We start from the raw sequence: 19,008 nt of genomic DNA on the forward strand, positions 1-19,008 counted from the left end.
ACTAATTAGATTGTACTGTTCCCTAAACCATCTTTACAGTGTTATTTAATATAGGAGGGTGTGGATGATTATACTGGAATAAAATATGTGTATAACCAGTGAATGTAGCATTTCTTCCCCATATAAAAGTAATAGTATAATGTGTGGGACATTTTGAGTGAGAAGGATTGCTAGTATATCTCATGATGCTGTAGGCATAATGGGACTGTGTGTTAATGTACGTATCTACATAGGTGCTATTTCAAGTGATTGTATATCATAGGTTCCAGCTTTGTTTCCTCATCTGTATAACTATAATAGCATAGGTTGTTCCTCCACAGAAATAAAATCCATGCAAATGATTAACAGATCTATGTAGAGGATTAATAAGAATAACCAATTTTGCTTTTAATCCAATCTGAAAGCAGTAACAGAGTTTGTTTGGTGATTTTCAAATAGATCTAGCTGCAGTAGGTGACCTAAGCCAATGATCTTTCAATTTTAATCCTAGTTATTGCAGGTCCAGATACCATATTCTTTCTAGGAAAAGGTGCAAGAAGTTAATTGAAATGAGTAGGAATGTTTTAAAGCACTTCTTGAAAATTAATAATAAGGGAGACAGAGCTCACTAGGAAGGCAGTCCACAAACTCATTGCTCAACTATAGCATAAGGCAGGTGACCAGCATATTACAACTTAAGTTTGTTATTTCTGTTTTAAGTTTATGATATTTTGTATCCCTAGGTATGGCAGAAACTGCCTCATTCAGTTTGAGGATTTTGCTAATACAAATGCATTCCGTCTTCTGAATAAATATCGCAACCTATACTGCACTTTCAACGATGACATTCAAGGTAATAAAATATATCTATTGTTCTAATTAAAAAGAAAAACTGTCAACTTTAATAATTTTGTATGTAAATAAAATATATATCCAGTTAGGTTATTCAGTTGTGCTTGAGGAGATTCATAGAATGACCATTTAAGGTCAGAGGCCATCATTAGTTTGGTTGAGGGATGGTATAACTGCTTGCAATGTCATTGAAATATTGTGTCCAAGTAATATTGTGGGATTTTTTGTTTGTTTTTATTCTAAGAATATATGTGCTGGTACAGCAAGATTAAGGATTAGATTGTTAGTCACATATTCCTTCTCTGCTTCAACATTTTAAAGCCTAACTCGTGTTAATTTTGTGTGTTTGGGATTTCTCCAGTTTTAGTTAAGATGTGAAAAAGGCTGAAATAAAATGACCTACCCAGCTCAGATGTAGAAGACATTCTTCTACAGATCCTGGGTGATGACACAGTAAAAGAGCAACACGAAGGTTGCACATAGGTTAATGAGCACTTGAGGAAATTGCAATGTCCCAAACTCTGGCAATAAAAGTAGCATCAATTTAGTGATGTGTGACAGATGTGCACACTAAGACATCTTTGATAACTTTCTTTTGCAGACAGTGGACTGCACAGTGTCTGGAAATCAAGATACTTTAAATGTGTTACAAAGTATAAATGGATACTGAGGAGTCATGCCTATTCTTACAGCTCAGTCATGAGGAGAGAATAATGATTATTGTTTGGGAAAATGTGGGTTGTATTCAACAACAACTACAACTGTGGATTGTATTCAACTTGTGCAAGTGCAACGGAACTTCCCCTCCTTTTCCTCTCCCTGTGTGGACACCAAAGCTGCTCTGAGGGTTCCTTCAACGCACTGGAGCAGATCTGAAATGTGTGGGGCGTGTGTAAGGGAGACAGGGGGGGGGAATCCTGTTGCACTTAATTTTTGTACAGGCAGTGATTTAGTTGGCTATAAACCTAAAATACCCATATACACTGCATTTCCCATTCTACTGCGCAAAATGCAATAAATACTGCAACCCCATGTGGAGGGCCAATCATGTGGGTCTTTCAAGAGCAATGGGGAAGATGCATTGATTGGTTCTGCCCACAAGGTTGCAATATCTACACAATTTCCTTACTGGCATGAGATCTCTCACAAAAGGAAAGTGGCTCCCACGTGACTGCAAATGTGTGAAAGGAACTGGAATGATTTGCTTTGAACAGTAGAGACCCAGATTTGAATTTGTGCCCAAGGACTAAAGCTTGAGCAAATTGTTGCCTCACAGCATAACTTTTGTGCAAGAAGGTTGTGCAAATAAGTATTGCTCAGCAACTTTGAACATAGAGAAGTACCATGGAAAAAGCTATTTGTCTAATCCTATATACAAATGGACTTGAATGCTATTGCTAGCAGAAACAACTGTGCCTAGACAATTGCATGTTGGTGGTGGTGGCAGCAGCTTTCTCTCACCTCTGCCTCAAATATGCTTATCTTCATTTGCATATTTGTGTATGCTGGAGGGGCTGGAGTATAGAGATTTGCTACAGCAAATGTATGCCTGGTAATAAGTGAACAAGGCAACAGAACCAGATTGTCTGGGGATATCTGATGTTTCCAGTCTGCTTCTCCTGGTATTTATTAAGTGGTGAATGGCAGTGTCTGGTCCCGGCAAAAGAACTGATTAAGTTTGAAAGGTTTGTTTGGGAGGAATTCAATATCATGCAGTTACAAAGCTTCCCTCAGTGCAGGCATTTCTGCTTCCTCGATGGAACAATCTCCCCTCTCCTCACCCTATGTGCTGTTCTGGTGGTTCTCCCACCAGAACCAATTTCTGAAGATGCAGGGAACACATGAGGGGAGTGGGGAAAGCCCAATTATGCTAGCTAAGTCCTTGTGCAGGCTTCCACTAATGGAACCAGTTAGTTAGTTAGTTAGTTTATTTTATTTAAACTCCACCTTTCCTCGTATGAGCTCAAGGTGGTATAAATAGTTTTCCTCTCATTATTTTTTAAGTAAAATATCTATACTATTATTACAGAACAATTCTATACATCAATTAGGCAAGGATGCCCACACCTGTGCTGGTGGAAAAGCCACTATATACAGGCTCAGCTTAGGAGGGAAGAGGAAAGCTGTGTGGTGTAGTGGCTAGAGTGCTGGTTTGGGACTGGGGTACCCCAGGTTCAGATTCCCACTCATTCATGAAGCTCACTAAGGGACATGGGCCACCAGTCTCCATCTTTCAGCCTGATCTGCCTCCTGGGGTTGATATGTAAATTAACACACCACATAGTTCCCCAGAGAGGAAAGGTGGGATAAATCAATATCCCAAAATGGTGCATCCTTGGGAAAACAATCAAAACCCACTAATCAAGTATTGTGCTAACCACTGCTGTTTTTCTAGAAAAAGAGGGTGCCAGAACTCACTATGAACACCTCCCTTGTTCTCTTAGAATGGCAAGGATGCCCACCTGAGAGGTGATGGAACTGAGTTCCCATAAGTTCCCCCTGTAAAAAATGCCCTGGTGCTTGTGATGATGCTTGCATGCCACTCACTGATAGAGAGAGCCAGTGAATGACAGTGATTCCCCACCCTCCAGCATACCACCTGACACCACCACATATATAGCAAAGCCACAACAATGCAGTCCATCAGCCTTGGTTGTACTACAGGCAGGGTTTGGGTGCTCTTCACAATTACTGTATGGCAGCACAACACATGAAAAGAAAGAAATGGAGCCCACGCAACACAGCACTCAGGTAGTTGCATCTGCAGAAAGCTCACATAACCCTTTAATAACAAGGGTTAAAGACCTACCAAGGAAGGGGAAGCCAAGCAGTCAAAGGGAATGGTCAGGATATGGAACAAGGGGCACCAGCACATACTGATAGCAGCATTCTCTAGTGACTCATTGCACAAGGTACAAATTTGGGAAGCATGAGATGAGAAACTGAGACCTGCTGGGGGAAGAGGCAACATGCTGCCACTCGCTTTTTGCATGCTTGGTCAAAAAACCAAAAACAAAACCCACACACATAACTCACAACGCCATGTCAGAGACAAAAGAGAACAGTAGGAGGAATAATTTTGACAGCGGAAGAGCTCCACCAACATAATATGGTGGTGTCATATCTTGCATTCTGTCATGTAGCTAGGCTTCCATTAAATTCCTCTGATTCCTCTGCCAAAAGAGTTTATGCATAGGATTGCACTATTAATCTCTCCCGCTACCGGTTGCAATAATTATTGGCTGTGTAGTGTGTTAATTTCATTTTCAAGCAGAAAAAGTTTGATAGCCAAGATGAACAATGTTTTTTGTTTCTTGCCAACTCTCATAGTGCTTACTGTTGATACAAGTTTTGCTTGCTTTAGAATTACAATATTTGTCTTTTAGGAATGAACCTGAAGACACAATTAGGTTGTTTTATATAAACTGTTTGCTATTAATAGTAGTCATATGGATTTTTGTGTGCTAGTAAAATGTTTACTGCAAATGTTGAATTCTTTGGCTTGCCTGCTCAGCTGTTTTTATTTCCCAGGCTCTTGTCTCATAACTTATTTTCAGTGTTTCTTACATCTGTCTTTCAAAGTGTGCAGATTGCAAGACTATGCCATGGCCAACAGCATTCATTGCCCAATATACTGAGTAGTGACAGACAGAGCAATCCAAGGTTCCAGAAGAGACTAAAGGAGTGGAATCAAGCAGTGAATCCACTGCCATGTCTGAAGCCCTGCTATTCTTGCTGCCTAGGGTAGAAGGGGAGGGCAATTTTACAGTTTTTGCCTCTATTTGCTCCAGGCTACTGGAAATGGTGCTCACTTTGGAAGCATCAACAGCTCTGCTCCACACTGCTCCTGTTTTGCAGCCTTGTGATAGTTACTGCCATTGGGAACACCACTGGTAGTAGTGTGTGCTCTGCTACAATTTTGGTGGATGTATTGGGGGATGCCCTGTAGAGATGGAGCCCTGGCCAGCAGAATCTGGTGGAGCAACAGGTTGACCTCATCCTAACCCCACCCTGTGGCGTGGATCAGGGGTTACAATGACTCTGTTATTGTAGCTAGTTGGATGCATGTCTCCTAAGAAACTTGACATTCTTATCTCAAAGGGCATTGGAAACTATTACAGTCATACCTCGGGTTGAAGTAGCTTCAAGTTAAGTATTTTCGGGTTGCGCTCCGTGGCAACCCGGAAGTAACAGAGTGTGTTACTTCTGGGTTTCGCTGCTCGCGCATGCGCAGACACTCAAAATGATGTTACGCGCATGCGCGGAAGCGGTGAAACGCGACATGCGCAGTCGCATCTTACGTTTACTTCAGGATGCGAACGGGGCTCCGGAACGGATCCTGTTCGTATCCAGAGGTACCACTGTATTTGCTTTTACTTTAGCCACTGATTCTACTTTAGCTCCTTAATTTTAAACATTTTTATTTAATTTAATATTATTGTACAATAATAAGGACTAAAGAATAGTAATAGAAAAAGAGGGGTCATAACAGATAGCAATAATACATTGTGATAGAGAGTTAAATGAATGTAAATGAATTACATCGTCTGCTACTTTTGAGAGGGAAGAAGGCAACTGAGAGCAGGGAAATTGCACGGGGAAGGGGGTGTTTAACGCTTTCCTATCAACTATTTTCTGCACTTTAAGTCGTTCTTCACCAGCAGATTTTCCCACTGTGAGGTTCCAGGTCCATGCTTGCAAGGGAAAACAGAGTTGAGAGAAAGCTCTTTGCAGAATTGTGTTCATTGTGCTGTATCTGTTGAATTAAATTAACATGAAAGCAGTACTTTTATGAAAGCAGTGGCCAGATGACGTATATGACAAATTAAAGAGCAAAGTGATCTGCCATGTCAGACATTTATAGCTTTTTAATAAAACCTAAAATAAGGTTTGCCAAGGACACTGTGACACCTGTACTCTTAGAAGGGAGTCTACTGCCCCATGAGGCTTAACAAGAATCCAGGTTGTTTCCACTGAGCATGAGATTTTATTACAGAGCCACTCCCATCCTTTAGCCAGAAGCAGCTAAAAATTCAGCAAGGTAAATGCAAAACTACTATGGTGAGGAGATGGAAGACCCACTTTAAACATCTGCTACTGTTGCAACATTCAATCTACATGTTTCCTTTTTTTAAAAAAAGGACAATGATGAAGCACATAGCCTACCATCAAAAACATATCGAACATTCTTGGGAGTAGAGGGGAGATGTTAAAATGTGTGTGTTTGGTTGAGTTGTTTCCTGTCCCGCACTTCAGTGGGCTGTATACTTTGTGCACACTCACACTTGTGATAGGGGTGTTATAATCACTTGCTACTGGTAATGCAGCTGATATCCATTAGGTCCATGAGACCTTTGCACATTTATACTCCACTGACAGTTGTAGTTGCTGTGCTACTTAAATTTTAAGTCGGGTGGGGAGGATGTTATTTGTGTGCAGAAGAAACACAATAGCTCTATGACAAAAGTGTGAGCTAGAGAGGAGCAAGATGTTTGAACCCCAAAGTAACTTAGTAGAAATTTCATGGTTCTTGTATTATTCTTTTTTAAATAATCCTCCAGAGACTGCTTAGTAAGGCTTTAGCATTCTTAATTTTTACAGCATGTCATTGCCAGTTTGTGGCATGTATAACTTTAATCTGGTCTACGTTGTTTATACTGAAAACAACTGGGAATATTCACTGCCCAGGTGTCACACATGGAAGTGAGGGAATTCTGTGTTGAAGATCACAATGGTCTAGAGAAGCAGATTTTGCCTACTAAGCATTTGAAATGTATGTTAACAGAAATCTTATGATTGCCTTAGGTACGCGGGTGGCGCTGTGGGTTAAAGCCTCAGCACCTAGGGCTTGCCGATCAAAAGGTTGGTGGTTCGAATCCCCGCGGCGGGCTGCGCTCCCGTTGCTCGGTCCCAGCGCCTGTCAACCTAGCAGTTCGAAAGTACCTCCGGGTGCAAGTAGATAAATAGGGACCGCTTACTAGCGGGAAGGTAAACGGCGTTTCCGTGTGCGGCTCTGGCTCGCCAGATGCAGCTTTGTCACGCTGGCCACGTGACCCGGAAGTGTCTCCGGACAGTGCTGGCCCCTGGCCTCTTAAGTGAGATGGGCGCACAACCCCAGAGTCTGTCAAGACTGGCCCGTACGGGCAGGGGTACCTTTACCTTTACCTTTATGATTGCCTTGTTGTCCCCATTCCTCCTCCTTTTAAAACAAAATAAGGTTTTTGACTAGAAGTCAAATTTCTTCATGACGTGTGGTTTATAGAACACTTTCTTACATGTTATGCAGTTTGCATAACCTTATTTAAGGACATATTTAGTAATATTTTATTTAATGTGTTATTTTGATGTGGACATCAGCCTTGTGGGAATAATATGTAACTAGTAATTCAATTATCATAATATGTAAAATATATAATTCTCCAATAAATACAGTATACAGTAAAATACCAAACGTTTGATGTGTGTGTGTGTGTGTGTGCATGTGTGTAAAAGAGAGAGAGAGAGAGAGAGAGAGAGAGAGAGAGAGAGATTACTTTAAATACATTTGGATTCAGTTACAAGTTACTTCATCCTTTAATTCTTATCAAAACAGTGTGTTTTCTCCATTGTTTTTACAGTAAGATATTGTTTCACAATGGGATTACTGTTATTTTATGAGTTGGACCATATTGAAACTATTTCTTGTGTACATCAACTTTCCAGATATCTTTCCAGTGTATGTGCCCTCTAGCATTCTTTCTATTCCATTATGTAATATTACCCTACACCATAAGCTCAAATCAACATTTTAATGCCATTACAATAATTTTGTAGCCTTTGTAAGACGACTTCCACATGTTTTGTGCCCTGAGGACACCTCTTCTAATTTCAACAGGTGTGCTATTGAAATCTATTAAAATAAGTCTTTTAAAAGGAAGTCGAATACATAATTTCAGATTGTTATTACATTGTAGTAGTATAATTAAACAAACGTTAATTTAACCTTGCTGTGTTTGGTACTCATCCTGCGCTTAAAAAAAATATCAATGTGTTGCAATTTAGTAGCAGAGGTTAACATAGCCATTAAGAACAGGATTATATTTTTAAAAATCACAAAGGGGTGGGTACTTGTTGGTAATCATTAGCAATGACACAAGTTAATTTTAAATTTGATGAAGTAAGTTCCATTTTATTTTTCAGGAACAGCATCAGTGGCTGTTGCAGGACTTCTGGCTGCTCTACGGATTACTGGCAACAAACTGTCAGATCACACAATACTGTTCCAGGGAGCAGGCGAAGTAATACACCATTTATCCAATTATTATTTTTCCTGTTATTTAACTTATTTTTAAAAGTGAAGGTACATATAGCAGGTGGTGCTGTGGTCTAAACAATTGAGCCTCTCAGACCTGCTGATCGTAAGGTTGGCAGTTTGAGTCTTCATGACAGGGTGAGCTCCCGTTGGTCTGTCCCAGCTCCTGCCAGCCTAGCTGTTTGAAAGCATGGTAGCACGAGCAGATAAATGGGTACTGCTGCAGCGGGAAGGTAAATGGTGTTTCCATGCGCTCTGGCTTCCGTCACAGTGTCCCATTGCACCAAAAGCAGTTCAGTCATGTTGGCCACATGACACGGAAAGCTGTCTGTGGATAAATGTCAGCTCCCTCAGCCTGAATGTGAGATATACGCCACACCCCAAAGTCAAATTAGACTGGACTTAATCATCCAGGGGTCCTTTACCTTTACATATAGCTTTACTATTGACTAAGGCTAAAAGCACCTAATAAAGTTATATTCCTGAAGCTAAACAGGTCTGAGTGTCTGGATGGGGGTTTGCCTGGGTGGGAACCCTATGTACACCACCTTCCAGGATGAAAGAAAGGAACAACAGATGCATAACAATAAACAAATAAGCTGGCCAGTTAGTACAGTGATACCACGGGTTACGTTTCAGGTTACAGACATTGCTAACCCAGAAATAGTGCTTCAGGTTAAGCACTTTGCTTCAGGATGAGAACAGAAATCGTGCTCCGGCGCTGCGGCAGCAGTAGGAGGCTCCAAGTACAGACCTCCGGAATGAATTAAGTACTTAACCTGAGGTACCACTGTATATAGAACCCAAAGGCTCCATTGAAGCATTTCCTTGTTAAAGATTAACTCTGATACAAGCATTTGGCCCTTGCTGCCCATTCAACCCCCTCGCTTCACCCCCCCCATCATCATCATCATCATTTTTTGGTATGAAAATAACTTCAGTTTAAAATTTATAGATTGTGTGTATTAAGTTTTCTTCTTCACATTCACATACAATACATCCCCTTGCAGTTACCTTCAGTCCTTCCCGTCATAATATTTGAAGACTATCACCCAAAAGAATCAATTTATTAACCAGATGCAAGGTCAATTAGTAAAAAACAATAATGACTACCACCACACAAAAAAATATTTTTCATGGCATAAAGCAATTGGTAATCTAGTGTTACCTTCATATAGGTTTAGAGCACTGAAAAGCATATCTATATTGTCTGAAGTTCTCAGTCCTGCTTTTCCTTTCCCCTACCTGAGATTTGTTGTTGTTATTGCTGCTGTTGTTATGATGATCAAGAACTGTATGCAAGATGGAAACTAAATGGCTATTGTCCTTTGAGCCTTACCATTATATGTAGATAGATAGATGTCAGTCTTATTGAGTAGCCTGGGAGCTTTATGACTCAACAGAGTTGTCAGATATTGTTTATGTCTACTTGTGATCTTTAATGTTGTATTCATCCTTTGGAATTTTTGGAGCCTGCTACGTGTATGGCACATAACCTTTTTAGAATGTGGCGGGAGGAGGTCCATTGGGTGCCATGTCACAGTTATTCTAGGACATCTGTTTGAAGAAACATGCTTCTTGCCTAGTCCAGCTTTCTGTCATAACTTACATGATAACTTTCTAGCATGTCTCCAGAGATGCCATTTTCATTGGACACAGAATCAGAGAAACAGTAAGCGGTTGTTTCAAATTTAACAGAAATGAATTATTCAGGCATCATGTTTGCTTCTCACTCTTCCTCATATATATCTCCTATATCGGGGTACCAAACTGTGGTCTGTGGACCACCAGAGGTACAGGAGTTTTTTAAGGCAGGCTGTTTCTACAGTTATCATTGTTACTGTGGCTAATAGGTTCTAAAAGTGTAAAGATAAGCTATACAACTTGAATTTCATGACCTAATTATTTTTTCTCTCCTTTTTCTTGTTAAGGCAGCTCTGGGGATCGCCAATCTGATTCTTATGGCCATGGAAAAGGATGGGACACCGAAAAAGGAAGCCATAAAAAAGATATGGATGGTTGATTCCAAAGGATTAATTGTAAAGGTGATGCAGATTTTTCCTTATTCTACAAATGCTATTTGAAGTATTCTACTTTTTCTCTACATTATTGGTTGAAACAAAATATATTGGTATCAATCTATATGTTCTTAGGTCTCAGCGATGTCTTCTTTTACTTACACTTACATGTGTTAGAGGTGGCTAAGTAACCGAGTAAAAGTGAAACTGGGTCAGTTTTTTTTGGAAATATAATTATCCCCATAATTTCCTTAGGTGATATTATTTGACCCTAATTCAGATTTTTTTCAGCAAGCAGACTAACATAAAACACTAAGGGGAGTGTTGAACTTTGTTTTTATCTTCCGTGAACATGTCAATTTATGTGTGTTCAGCAATGTAAATCATATTGTGTTGTATCAAATGTTAGTCATGCTCAGAGAAGACCCATGAAAATTAATGGGCATGGTTAACCTAGGTCCATTCATTTCTATGGGTCTAGTCTGAATAGAACTTAGTTTGATACAGTCCCTTGAGTTTACAGTAAACACGAAGTTATTTATCAAAAGGAGAAAAGAAATGCTCATATAATAGAGAATTCCTTGGGCCACCAGATGCCATCATGATACAACTCGGAGAAAAAGATGTGGCTGATAGGAAGGGCATCACCCTCATATTGGCAGGAACCACAGATCTCGTTGCCCTGTGGGCAACACACCCTAGTTTGACCATCTTCTGGTCTGAGAACCTGGAGCAACACCACTGGTGAGGTGCAGCACTGCCTGTACATGTCAGCCAGTCATGGGAGAAAGTTAACTGAGCTATGTCCTGCATAGCACAGTTGGGTGGTCATATCACATGCCACCCTGGTAACACATTTAATAAACTGGACTTATACCAGCCTGACAGAGTATACTTATCACCAAGTGGCAATGAGGCCTGGCTGATGGATATTTACTGGGGCCTATGGGCTTGGTTGCAGATGTGATTGGTTTGTTGTTAAGCTGGCAGGGAGGGGCTTACTCAGATGGCAGAAAAAGGTATTGGGTTGGATCCATAGTCCAAGTGCAGGAGAGCCTGTCTGGTGGTCCAGACAGGGGGCTATCGGACTATAGAACATCCTACTGGCATCCTGGTGGGACCGTCCCATTTGATTTGTGTCATGGGGAGACACAGGATCGACCCTGAAGGAGCAATCAATCAGCAGGTGGGTTGATTGATTCAGGATGCATACCCACTGACTATGCCATAGCCTACTATATCAGTAATAAAAAAAAGTTACAGCCAATTTCAGTCCCATAATATTGTCTTGTCATCATTTCTATCATTATAAGATCACCACTCACATCACCAGCCTGCTGGGCTTAGGCCCACAAACATGAAGTTATTTATCAAAAGGAGAAAATAAATGCTGATATAAGAGATAATTTCCTGCTGATATTTTCCTTTATGTTTGCCAGACTTCTACTTAAAGTTCAGCTGTGTTGCCTCAAATAACTCTATTGCATAGTGATGGAGAGGAGATCATGCCCTTCCTACATGCTGTGGTTTGCTATGGTATCAGCAGTGGTTAGAAATTCAAAGCTGCTGGGTGACTACATCAGTTACTTTTACCTCATTTCTTCCCCGTGCCAGAGCTAAGACAGAAACATATATTGCAAGAACCAAAATAAAAGTGGTCAGTTATGTTATAGTTTTGAGATTCTTAAAATTAACAAGAAAAACAAAATAATACAGCTGATTTATTCAACTTCTTCATATGCTGTTTGCATAGTTTTTTATGTTTGGACTTAGTGAAAAGAAACTTTGATTTGCTATTGTATTCTCATCCTTCCCTCAGTTGATGTCTTTCTCTTGTCACCATGTGTGTATAAATGCATTCTACTCCCCTGGGTCTTTAATGCCTGGTGGATTGGAATAGTGAGACTTGAAGTGGAGTGTGCTTTCACATAAAACTGTAAAGTTTAAAGAAGCTTTATGATGCAGTTGAGGAACCCTTGTATAGTTGGCCTCACATGGTCACTGAGGTTGTGTGCATTGATTTTGTGCAATCACTATAACTTCTGGCTAGATGGATGACGTTGCATATTAATGTTATTATAATATTCCTGGAGTTGGATGAGTTTCTCTATCCAAAAAGAGGCTGGGATGTTTGTTGTTGTTTCCTCCACAGTTCTATGCAGTCGTTAATATTACATGGCCCATATCTCTACCAAAGAGTTAAGGTAAAGGTAAAGGGACCCCTGACCGGTAAGTCCAGTCGTGGATGACTCTGGGGTTGCAGCGCTCATGTCGCTTTACTGGCCAAGGGAGCTGGTGTTTGTCCGCAGAAAGCTTCCGGGTCATGTGGCCAGCATGACTAAGCTGCTTCTGGTGAACCAGAGCAGCGCTACCAAAGAGAGTAGCATGTAAATACAGGAAATCCCAGCAGATAATATTACTTTTCTCCTAATTTATTTGTCTCTAGATAAGTCTGAATTAAAGGAAGCAGAAAGTATCGAATGTTTCTTTCTGTCTATCATTCTCATTTATATTTTGCCTTTTCGCTAAATAGTTTAAAGTGGCATGCATGGGATTATCACATTTAATCCTCACAGTAATCTTGTGAGGTAGTTTAAGCAGAGTTAGTGATGTGACCAAGGACATGCAGTCAGCATCATGGCTAAGCATGGACTCTAAGCCAAATCTTCCCTAATTCAACATCAATCCAGAGTGTGTGACGAATGCAGTTTGCCATCACCCACAGCCAACAGTGTGGGATGCAGATATGGGAGTGAGTGCTGATGACCTGTTGTCAGTGGAAGAGGAGACTTGAAAGACATGGATAGTTAGATGGGCAGGATGTGTAGGGACAGCTGTTTTGCCATATGATTTTGGAGGGCAACCAGTTTGTATGGGGAAGGGGATTTAGACAGTAAACAGTTTGGAACTGTTGCGGTGGAGCTGGCAATTAGATAAAGTGGCAGTGGAGGTGGTATTTTTAAAAAGTAACCACTAGCATCTTCCAGAATCAAAGTAAATGTTTTTTCTGTGACAAAGTTGGTTGAGGCCCCTAAACATCTGCTATTTTGAGAATCTGGCCTTTCAGCCCAGTTGAATTCACTTTTCAGGGAAAGGGGATGAGAGTAATCAAGTGGCTTAAATGTGCCCGAGCGTCATTGGATTGCATTCTTGTGGTCAGGCTGTTAAAAAATAGATGCCATGTTTTTAAATTGATTATAAAAGAATCAAAGTGGAATGGAATGGGAAATGGTAATAAAAAAGGAAATACCTAAGGCATGCACCAAGGTGGTATGGTTGGGAAAGTTTCTTTGCCTGAAAGTAATCAGAATTTGGTGAAACTTAACGAAGTTAGCAAAGGGAGAAACAAATGGATTCAGCCTTAGAGATACGGCAGGGGAGACTTATATGCATAGTTAAAATAGATTAGCAGTTTTTAAATTTAAATTATTTTGCACTGTGATAGATAAGATTTGTGCTAACTATAGTATAACTAGAAAAAAGACCTTTTTGCATTTTTACATTTATAAATTAACTGTGTTTTATGCTAGTTTTTTGTTTTTGTTTTTTAACTAATGTTTTATGTATTTTCTTAAAATCCCAGTGACACCTGCTGGAGTATTTAAAAACAGCACTGTACTTAGTAGCCTAGTAATTTTCCCCTGAAATTGGCCTTCATGAGTATGTCAGAAGGGGACCAAAGGTACTGTGGTCTGGAGGGACTATGAATTTTTCATTTTGGTCACAAAGGGGGCCAGGTACAAGTTTCTCAGAATAGTTCTGTGGTAGCAATACTAAGAAAATTTTTATAACCATTTATTAATTAAAGGTAAAGGTAAAGGTACCCCTGCCCGTACGGGCCAGTCTTGACAGACTCTGGGGTTGTGCGCCCATCTCACTTAAGAGGCCAGGGGCCAGCGCTGTCCGGAGACACTTCAGGGTCATGTGGCCAGTGTGACAAAGCTGCATCTGGCGAGCCAGAGCCGCACACGGAAACGCCGTTTACCTTCCCGCTGGTAAGCGGTCCCTATTTATCTACTTGCACCCGGAGGTGCTTTCGAACTGCTAGGTTGGCAGGCGCTGGGACCGAGCAACGGGAGCGCACCCCGCCGCAGGGATTCGAACTGCCGACCTTTTGATCGGCAAGTCCTAGGCGCTGAGGCTTTAACCCACAGCGCCACCTGCGTCCCTGCGCCACCTGCGTTTATTAATTACATGAGTACATATTTATATCAGCTGAAAACCCAGTATTCATTCTCTAAAGAAAACTTTATAAGAGAAGAGGGGGATGAACGATAGCTATCCCCAAATAAATCAAGGGTGAGTTGAAAGAAGCTGGCATGGTCTAGCATACAGCAACATATTTATTGCTAGCCACGTGACAGATCTATGCTATGTCTTGTGGTCACCCTGAACCATATACTGCTGGTGATAATATATTGCTTTCCATTATATAAATACCAAGACTTGTGGTTACCGACCAGGGAAGTGAAGAAGAAAGAGAACAAATGCAGTGAGGTAATTTGTACCAAAGCACAAACCTGGGAACGTGTGTTTATAATAGATTTTCTAAATGGAAAAATGTAGTTGTGTTATGACAGCTTTTAAAACCCTTCTTCTCTTTATTCATTCTGGACTTACACAGGTCCCTGTATATACATTATTATACTTTTGCCTAATTTTGGGGGTGGGGTGGGGCAGGGAACCACAACACCAAACCATATAATTTGCCACAAAACGTCAAAATAGGCATTTGAAGTAGATGCCCTTCAGTTGTATGCACTTTTGCATATTTATTGGACAGTAGTTCTTCAGTTTGAATCATGATGGCTCTAGGGGGCTGCTTTTGTAACTTCCACCCCCTTCAGATTCAGAAGTGAGCTCTCACTGACATAGAGCTTTGCTGTGGTTGCTTAGGAAGGCCCACCTTCTGGAGGCACAAAAAGCATGCCTTTTCCCACAATGCCATTTAAGGGCTCCTGTTCTATGTAATGTAAGTGATAACTGGCTCTTCTTGAGTGCTGAATTCCAGTTCCTTCACACAGCTGCAGTTACTCCAGGTTTGAGACCTGGAATGGTGCATATCACCCCTGCTAGCCAGCTTATGGTGGGAAATACTATACTCATGTTTTTGAATTTCAGAAATCTAGCATACCTATTATCAGTTAAAATGCATTCCTTTTATGTACTCAGTTGACCATGTTCCTGTTCTACCGTTCCATGCCACACTCACTAATAGCAATGGACCTCAAATCTTAAAACCCACCTTCTGCCTGCTATTCCTCTCAGAAAAGAAAATTCTCTCCATAAACATCCTAGCTAGGCTGCTGATAGGCATTTTAAGACCACCTAGTTTTAGAGAGAAAATCTTGGCTTTATTATATGCCCTTCTCTAAATTCCGTACAATTTCCTCTACTTGAAGCTTGGAAAAGGATAGACAAGCCTCTTGTGAGCTGTGTAATTAATTACTGGAGAAGTGCAAGCTGTTTCTAGTCCTTCATTCTGTATATTAATTGATTGAGGGGGCCAGGTGCCAACTTTACCAATCAGTGGAATACAAGAGGCAGTTTGCATTTTTCATTTGTCAGTAGTTTCTGTTGGTGGGCAAATGGGGATACCCATTCACAACCATTTAAGAGAGTTTTGATGCAAGATCACTAAGCAGATAAGACATTCAAACAAGTTAAGGTATTTCAGGGTAACATCGCTCATGAATTTTGATCAGAAGGTTTGGTTTCCCCCCCCCCTGAAAATGAGTGCAACTACCTTCTCCCCAGATCTAATGCATTTTCACCAAATGGACTTTGGAAGGTTTTCTCACACAGGTGTATGATAACGATTTCCCAGAAGTTGTATGAACACATCTCTCTCAAAAATCCTATCTATTGTTCCAAAGAGGTACAAAAATGCTTAGTAAAACCTACCTGCTCTTAATTGGGGGAAGTGTAATATACTATCAGAGAATGGTTGTAGCAGGTTTTGGCACGTGGCCGGTATTGACTCGTAAGATGAGAGAAGATAGGTGTGCTTTTGAGGACAAGTTGAGTCCTTTCATTGAGACAAAAAACACAGAATGGATGCAAATCTATATTTCTAATAAATTAATTCTCTTTTTAAACTTAGGGCCGTGCCTCACTAACAGCTGAGAAAGAACAGTTTGCCCATCAACATGAAGAGATGAAAAATCTAGAAGATATTGTTAACAGTTTAAGGCCAACTGCTCTTATAGGTAACACTTACATCTCTATTTGTCCAACCACCTATACTACCTTTGCCTCTTTGTTTTATTGTGTGATATAGACGCTGTGAATATGCATGCAATGTATAAAAATAGGTTTTGAGTATGTATTATTCTTACTAATTGAATTTGTATATTGTCCTTCATCCAAAGATCACAGGACAGTCATCTAACCCCCAAAAACCATCCTCAGGAAGCGATGTTAGCAGTTATAAAATAGCTTTGTTTTGTTTCCTTCAGAGGTTGAAACCAGGTGAAGCTCTAGAAAATTTTGAACTGTAGTGTAAGTAATGGATAAGCGATGCATTACGTCAGGAAGAACTCATAGCTTTAGGTCAATGTATACCTTTTTAATCCACTCCCGGGGTTATGTCCTTCCTCTCATTTGCTGCCTGAGGCATAATATAATCAGAATAGTGTGTAATTTATCCTTCCCCCATCTTTAAATTCTTTTCCAATAACTGCATTATGAATAAAAACGTGCACATTTGCCTGAATGTAGTTACATTGTTTTGTAGTGAATGGAATTTAGAAGGGATTATTCTGTATGCTTTTTCTGTGAATGAAATTTAAGAGGGATTATTCTGTACCCTATTTTGTACAGGATACCTTACAGAATAATCACTACTAAATTCCATTTACTGAAAAAGGGTATAAACAGTTACATTCAGGTAGCTGTGTATATTCAAAACGTAATGTATAGCATTGAGTGTGGAACATGAAAAGAGTTTATATAAATACCATGTTTATCTGCTGTGTATCTGCTGTGTAGCAAGAAAGACTGATCAAATTTGAGATTATTTTTTTCTGTATGGATGATTAATTGTTAAAAAATCTCTCCTTGCATGACGGGGATTGCTTTGTTGTCTGATACTTTCCCAAGGTTTTTTTTAAAACAAGTCTCAGCAAATGCCATATATGGAGTCTTGCTAGACACCGTTCAGGAAGACGACTTGTTATTGTTGGACCAGAAACAATTATTTTAATAAAAGTAGCCATAAAGAATAAGTGAAATTATGTTTTCTAATTTATTATACCCTCTGGCTAGAAAAGGTTGACATTCTTATGATTAACAGTCTAGAAGCAAAATTGACATAAACTCTACAAAATGTAAATCAAATGCCAGTACTTTTTGTTTAGACCAATTAGCCAATAAAAATTATAGGAGCCAGACTTTGAACTATACTTTCTTTGAGAGGCCTAAGATATCAGAAGAAAAACAGGAAGATTATATGTTAAACTGCAGCTCTTTAAGACTCAAGCATCTATCTGTTCGTACAGCTTAATGCAACTCAATTGAATATGTGTCAATATTACAACTACTTAAGATCCTGAAGTGTCTCATTCTGGGCTGGAAATATCTCAAGCACCAGCTTCATTGAAATGAAATGCCACAGTGGCACATTTCCTTTGCATATGAGTGCAACAGCACAGGTTATGGTGGATTTTGCCTTTTGTCTATGAATCAAAACAGTTACTTCATCCAAATTTCCCATTGTCTTCCTCAGGAGTTGCTGCTATTGGTGGTGCATTTACAAAAAAGATTATCCAGGATATGGCTTCCTTCAACCAGAGGCCAATTATTTTTGCTCTCAGTAACCCAACTAGCAAAGCAGAATGCTCTGCTGAGGACTGCTACACTCTAACCGAAGTAAGGAAAGAACCTTGATTGATATTGAATGGGTTGTACTTAATGAACGTTATTTTAGCAGCAAGGTAGAATAATTAGATTCTTGACTTATATGTTAAAAATGAAAGTTTCTAACCCCTCATGCTTTGTGGGCAATATTTAAAAAACAAACCTTGTTTGTTTGTACTCATGACACCTCGCTTCAAACCTCACCCAGGAGCTCCAAGGGGAAATGGAGTGGCTAACCTTTTTTGGCCAGCCTTCTGGAGGCCACATGCCAACAGTTTGTGTGCCTACTCCACACTTTACATCAGGTGTGGTGACCCCACACACTCTTGCATGTACACATAGACAGACATACATGCGGCACATACCCTGCCACAGGTACACAGAGGGCTTAGAGAGAAGACATGGCTGAAGGTGGGGGTGGCAGGTAGTTTCCTCATCCTTTTTGCTATTACATCTCTAAATTGGCAGAGGTGCATGGGACCAAGGAGCTTTCAATCCATTGGATCCAAAGCTGCCATTGCACCAAGCTGCCATTGCTCCACCCATAAAATATCTCATTTTGGGGGGTTATATCTTGCTATTGCTTCTGCTGCTGGCTTCTTTTTACCTGGTTCCAGATGGAGCCTCCACTGTAGCAGAGCTCCCCCAAACTGGTGGCATTTCTTCTTGTTAGAGGAGAGGCACAAACCCATTGCTCTGATCCTCTCCAGCCATCAACCTGGGGATGTTGGAGCAGCAGGACTGTTCTCTAAGCCATATAACTTGTCTTTTAACTGGTCCATTGACTTGGGAGGACGTAGCTGGAATGAAATGATGTATAATCTAAATCCCGCTGCATATGAATTGCAGTCTTTATACTTTCTCTTTGGGTCAAGTACTTTCCCCTTGGAATTTCTCTACTGATGCAGGACAAATTTATAATTCTATAAATAGAAAACAAATATTAAGCATGTCCTATTTGCCTACTGAAATGTATACATTGGAGTGAATGCAGGAATGAAACAGGAATGC

At 40.2% G+C, this 19,008-nt stretch overlaps 2 protein-coding genes across 9 annotated transcripts in view; one reads left to right on the top strand and one right to left on the bottom strand.

The window, feature by feature from the left end:
• Positions 1–19,008, bottom strand: part of PRSS35 (serine protease 35) — a 158,208-nt gene that overhangs the window by 131,696 nt on the left and 7,504 nt on the right. Inside the window, exon 1 of one of the 7 annotated variants that reach the window (XM_081904884.1) lies at positions 18,605–18,900. The exons of 5 other annotated variants lie outside the window; for them this stretch is intronic. The gene's annotated coding sequence lies outside the window, so the exon portion shown is untranslated. Of the gene's footprint in view, positions 1–3,249; positions 5,382–18,604; positions 18,901–19,008 lie in introns of those variants that run through there. One more of the 7 variants, XM_081904882.1, reaches the window with a different exon arrangement.
• ME1 (malic enzyme 1) overlaps positions 1–19,008 on the top strand; it is a 118,981-nt gene that overhangs the window by 89,046 nt on the left and 10,927 nt on the right. For both annotated transcript variants that reach the window (XM_081904887.1, XM_081904888.1), the window contains 5 exons: positions 723–832; positions 8,011–8,108; positions 10,054–10,167; positions 16,244–16,349; positions 17,867–18,009. In XM_081904887.1, the coding sequence (XP_081761013.1) occupies positions 723–832; positions 8,011–8,108; positions 10,054–10,167; positions 16,244–16,349; positions 17,867–18,009 (571 nt within the window). The remainder of the gene's footprint in view (positions 1–722; positions 833–8,010; positions 8,109–10,053; positions 10,168–16,243; positions 16,350–17,866; positions 18,010–19,008) is intronic.

Source organism: Podarcis melisellensis (assembly GCF_964234715.1).
Source record: "Podarcis melisellensis genome assembly, chromosome: 3".
Classification (NCBI taxonomy): domain Eukaryota; kingdom Metazoa; phylum Chordata; class Lepidosauria; order Squamata; family Lacertidae; genus Podarcis; species Podarcis melisellensis.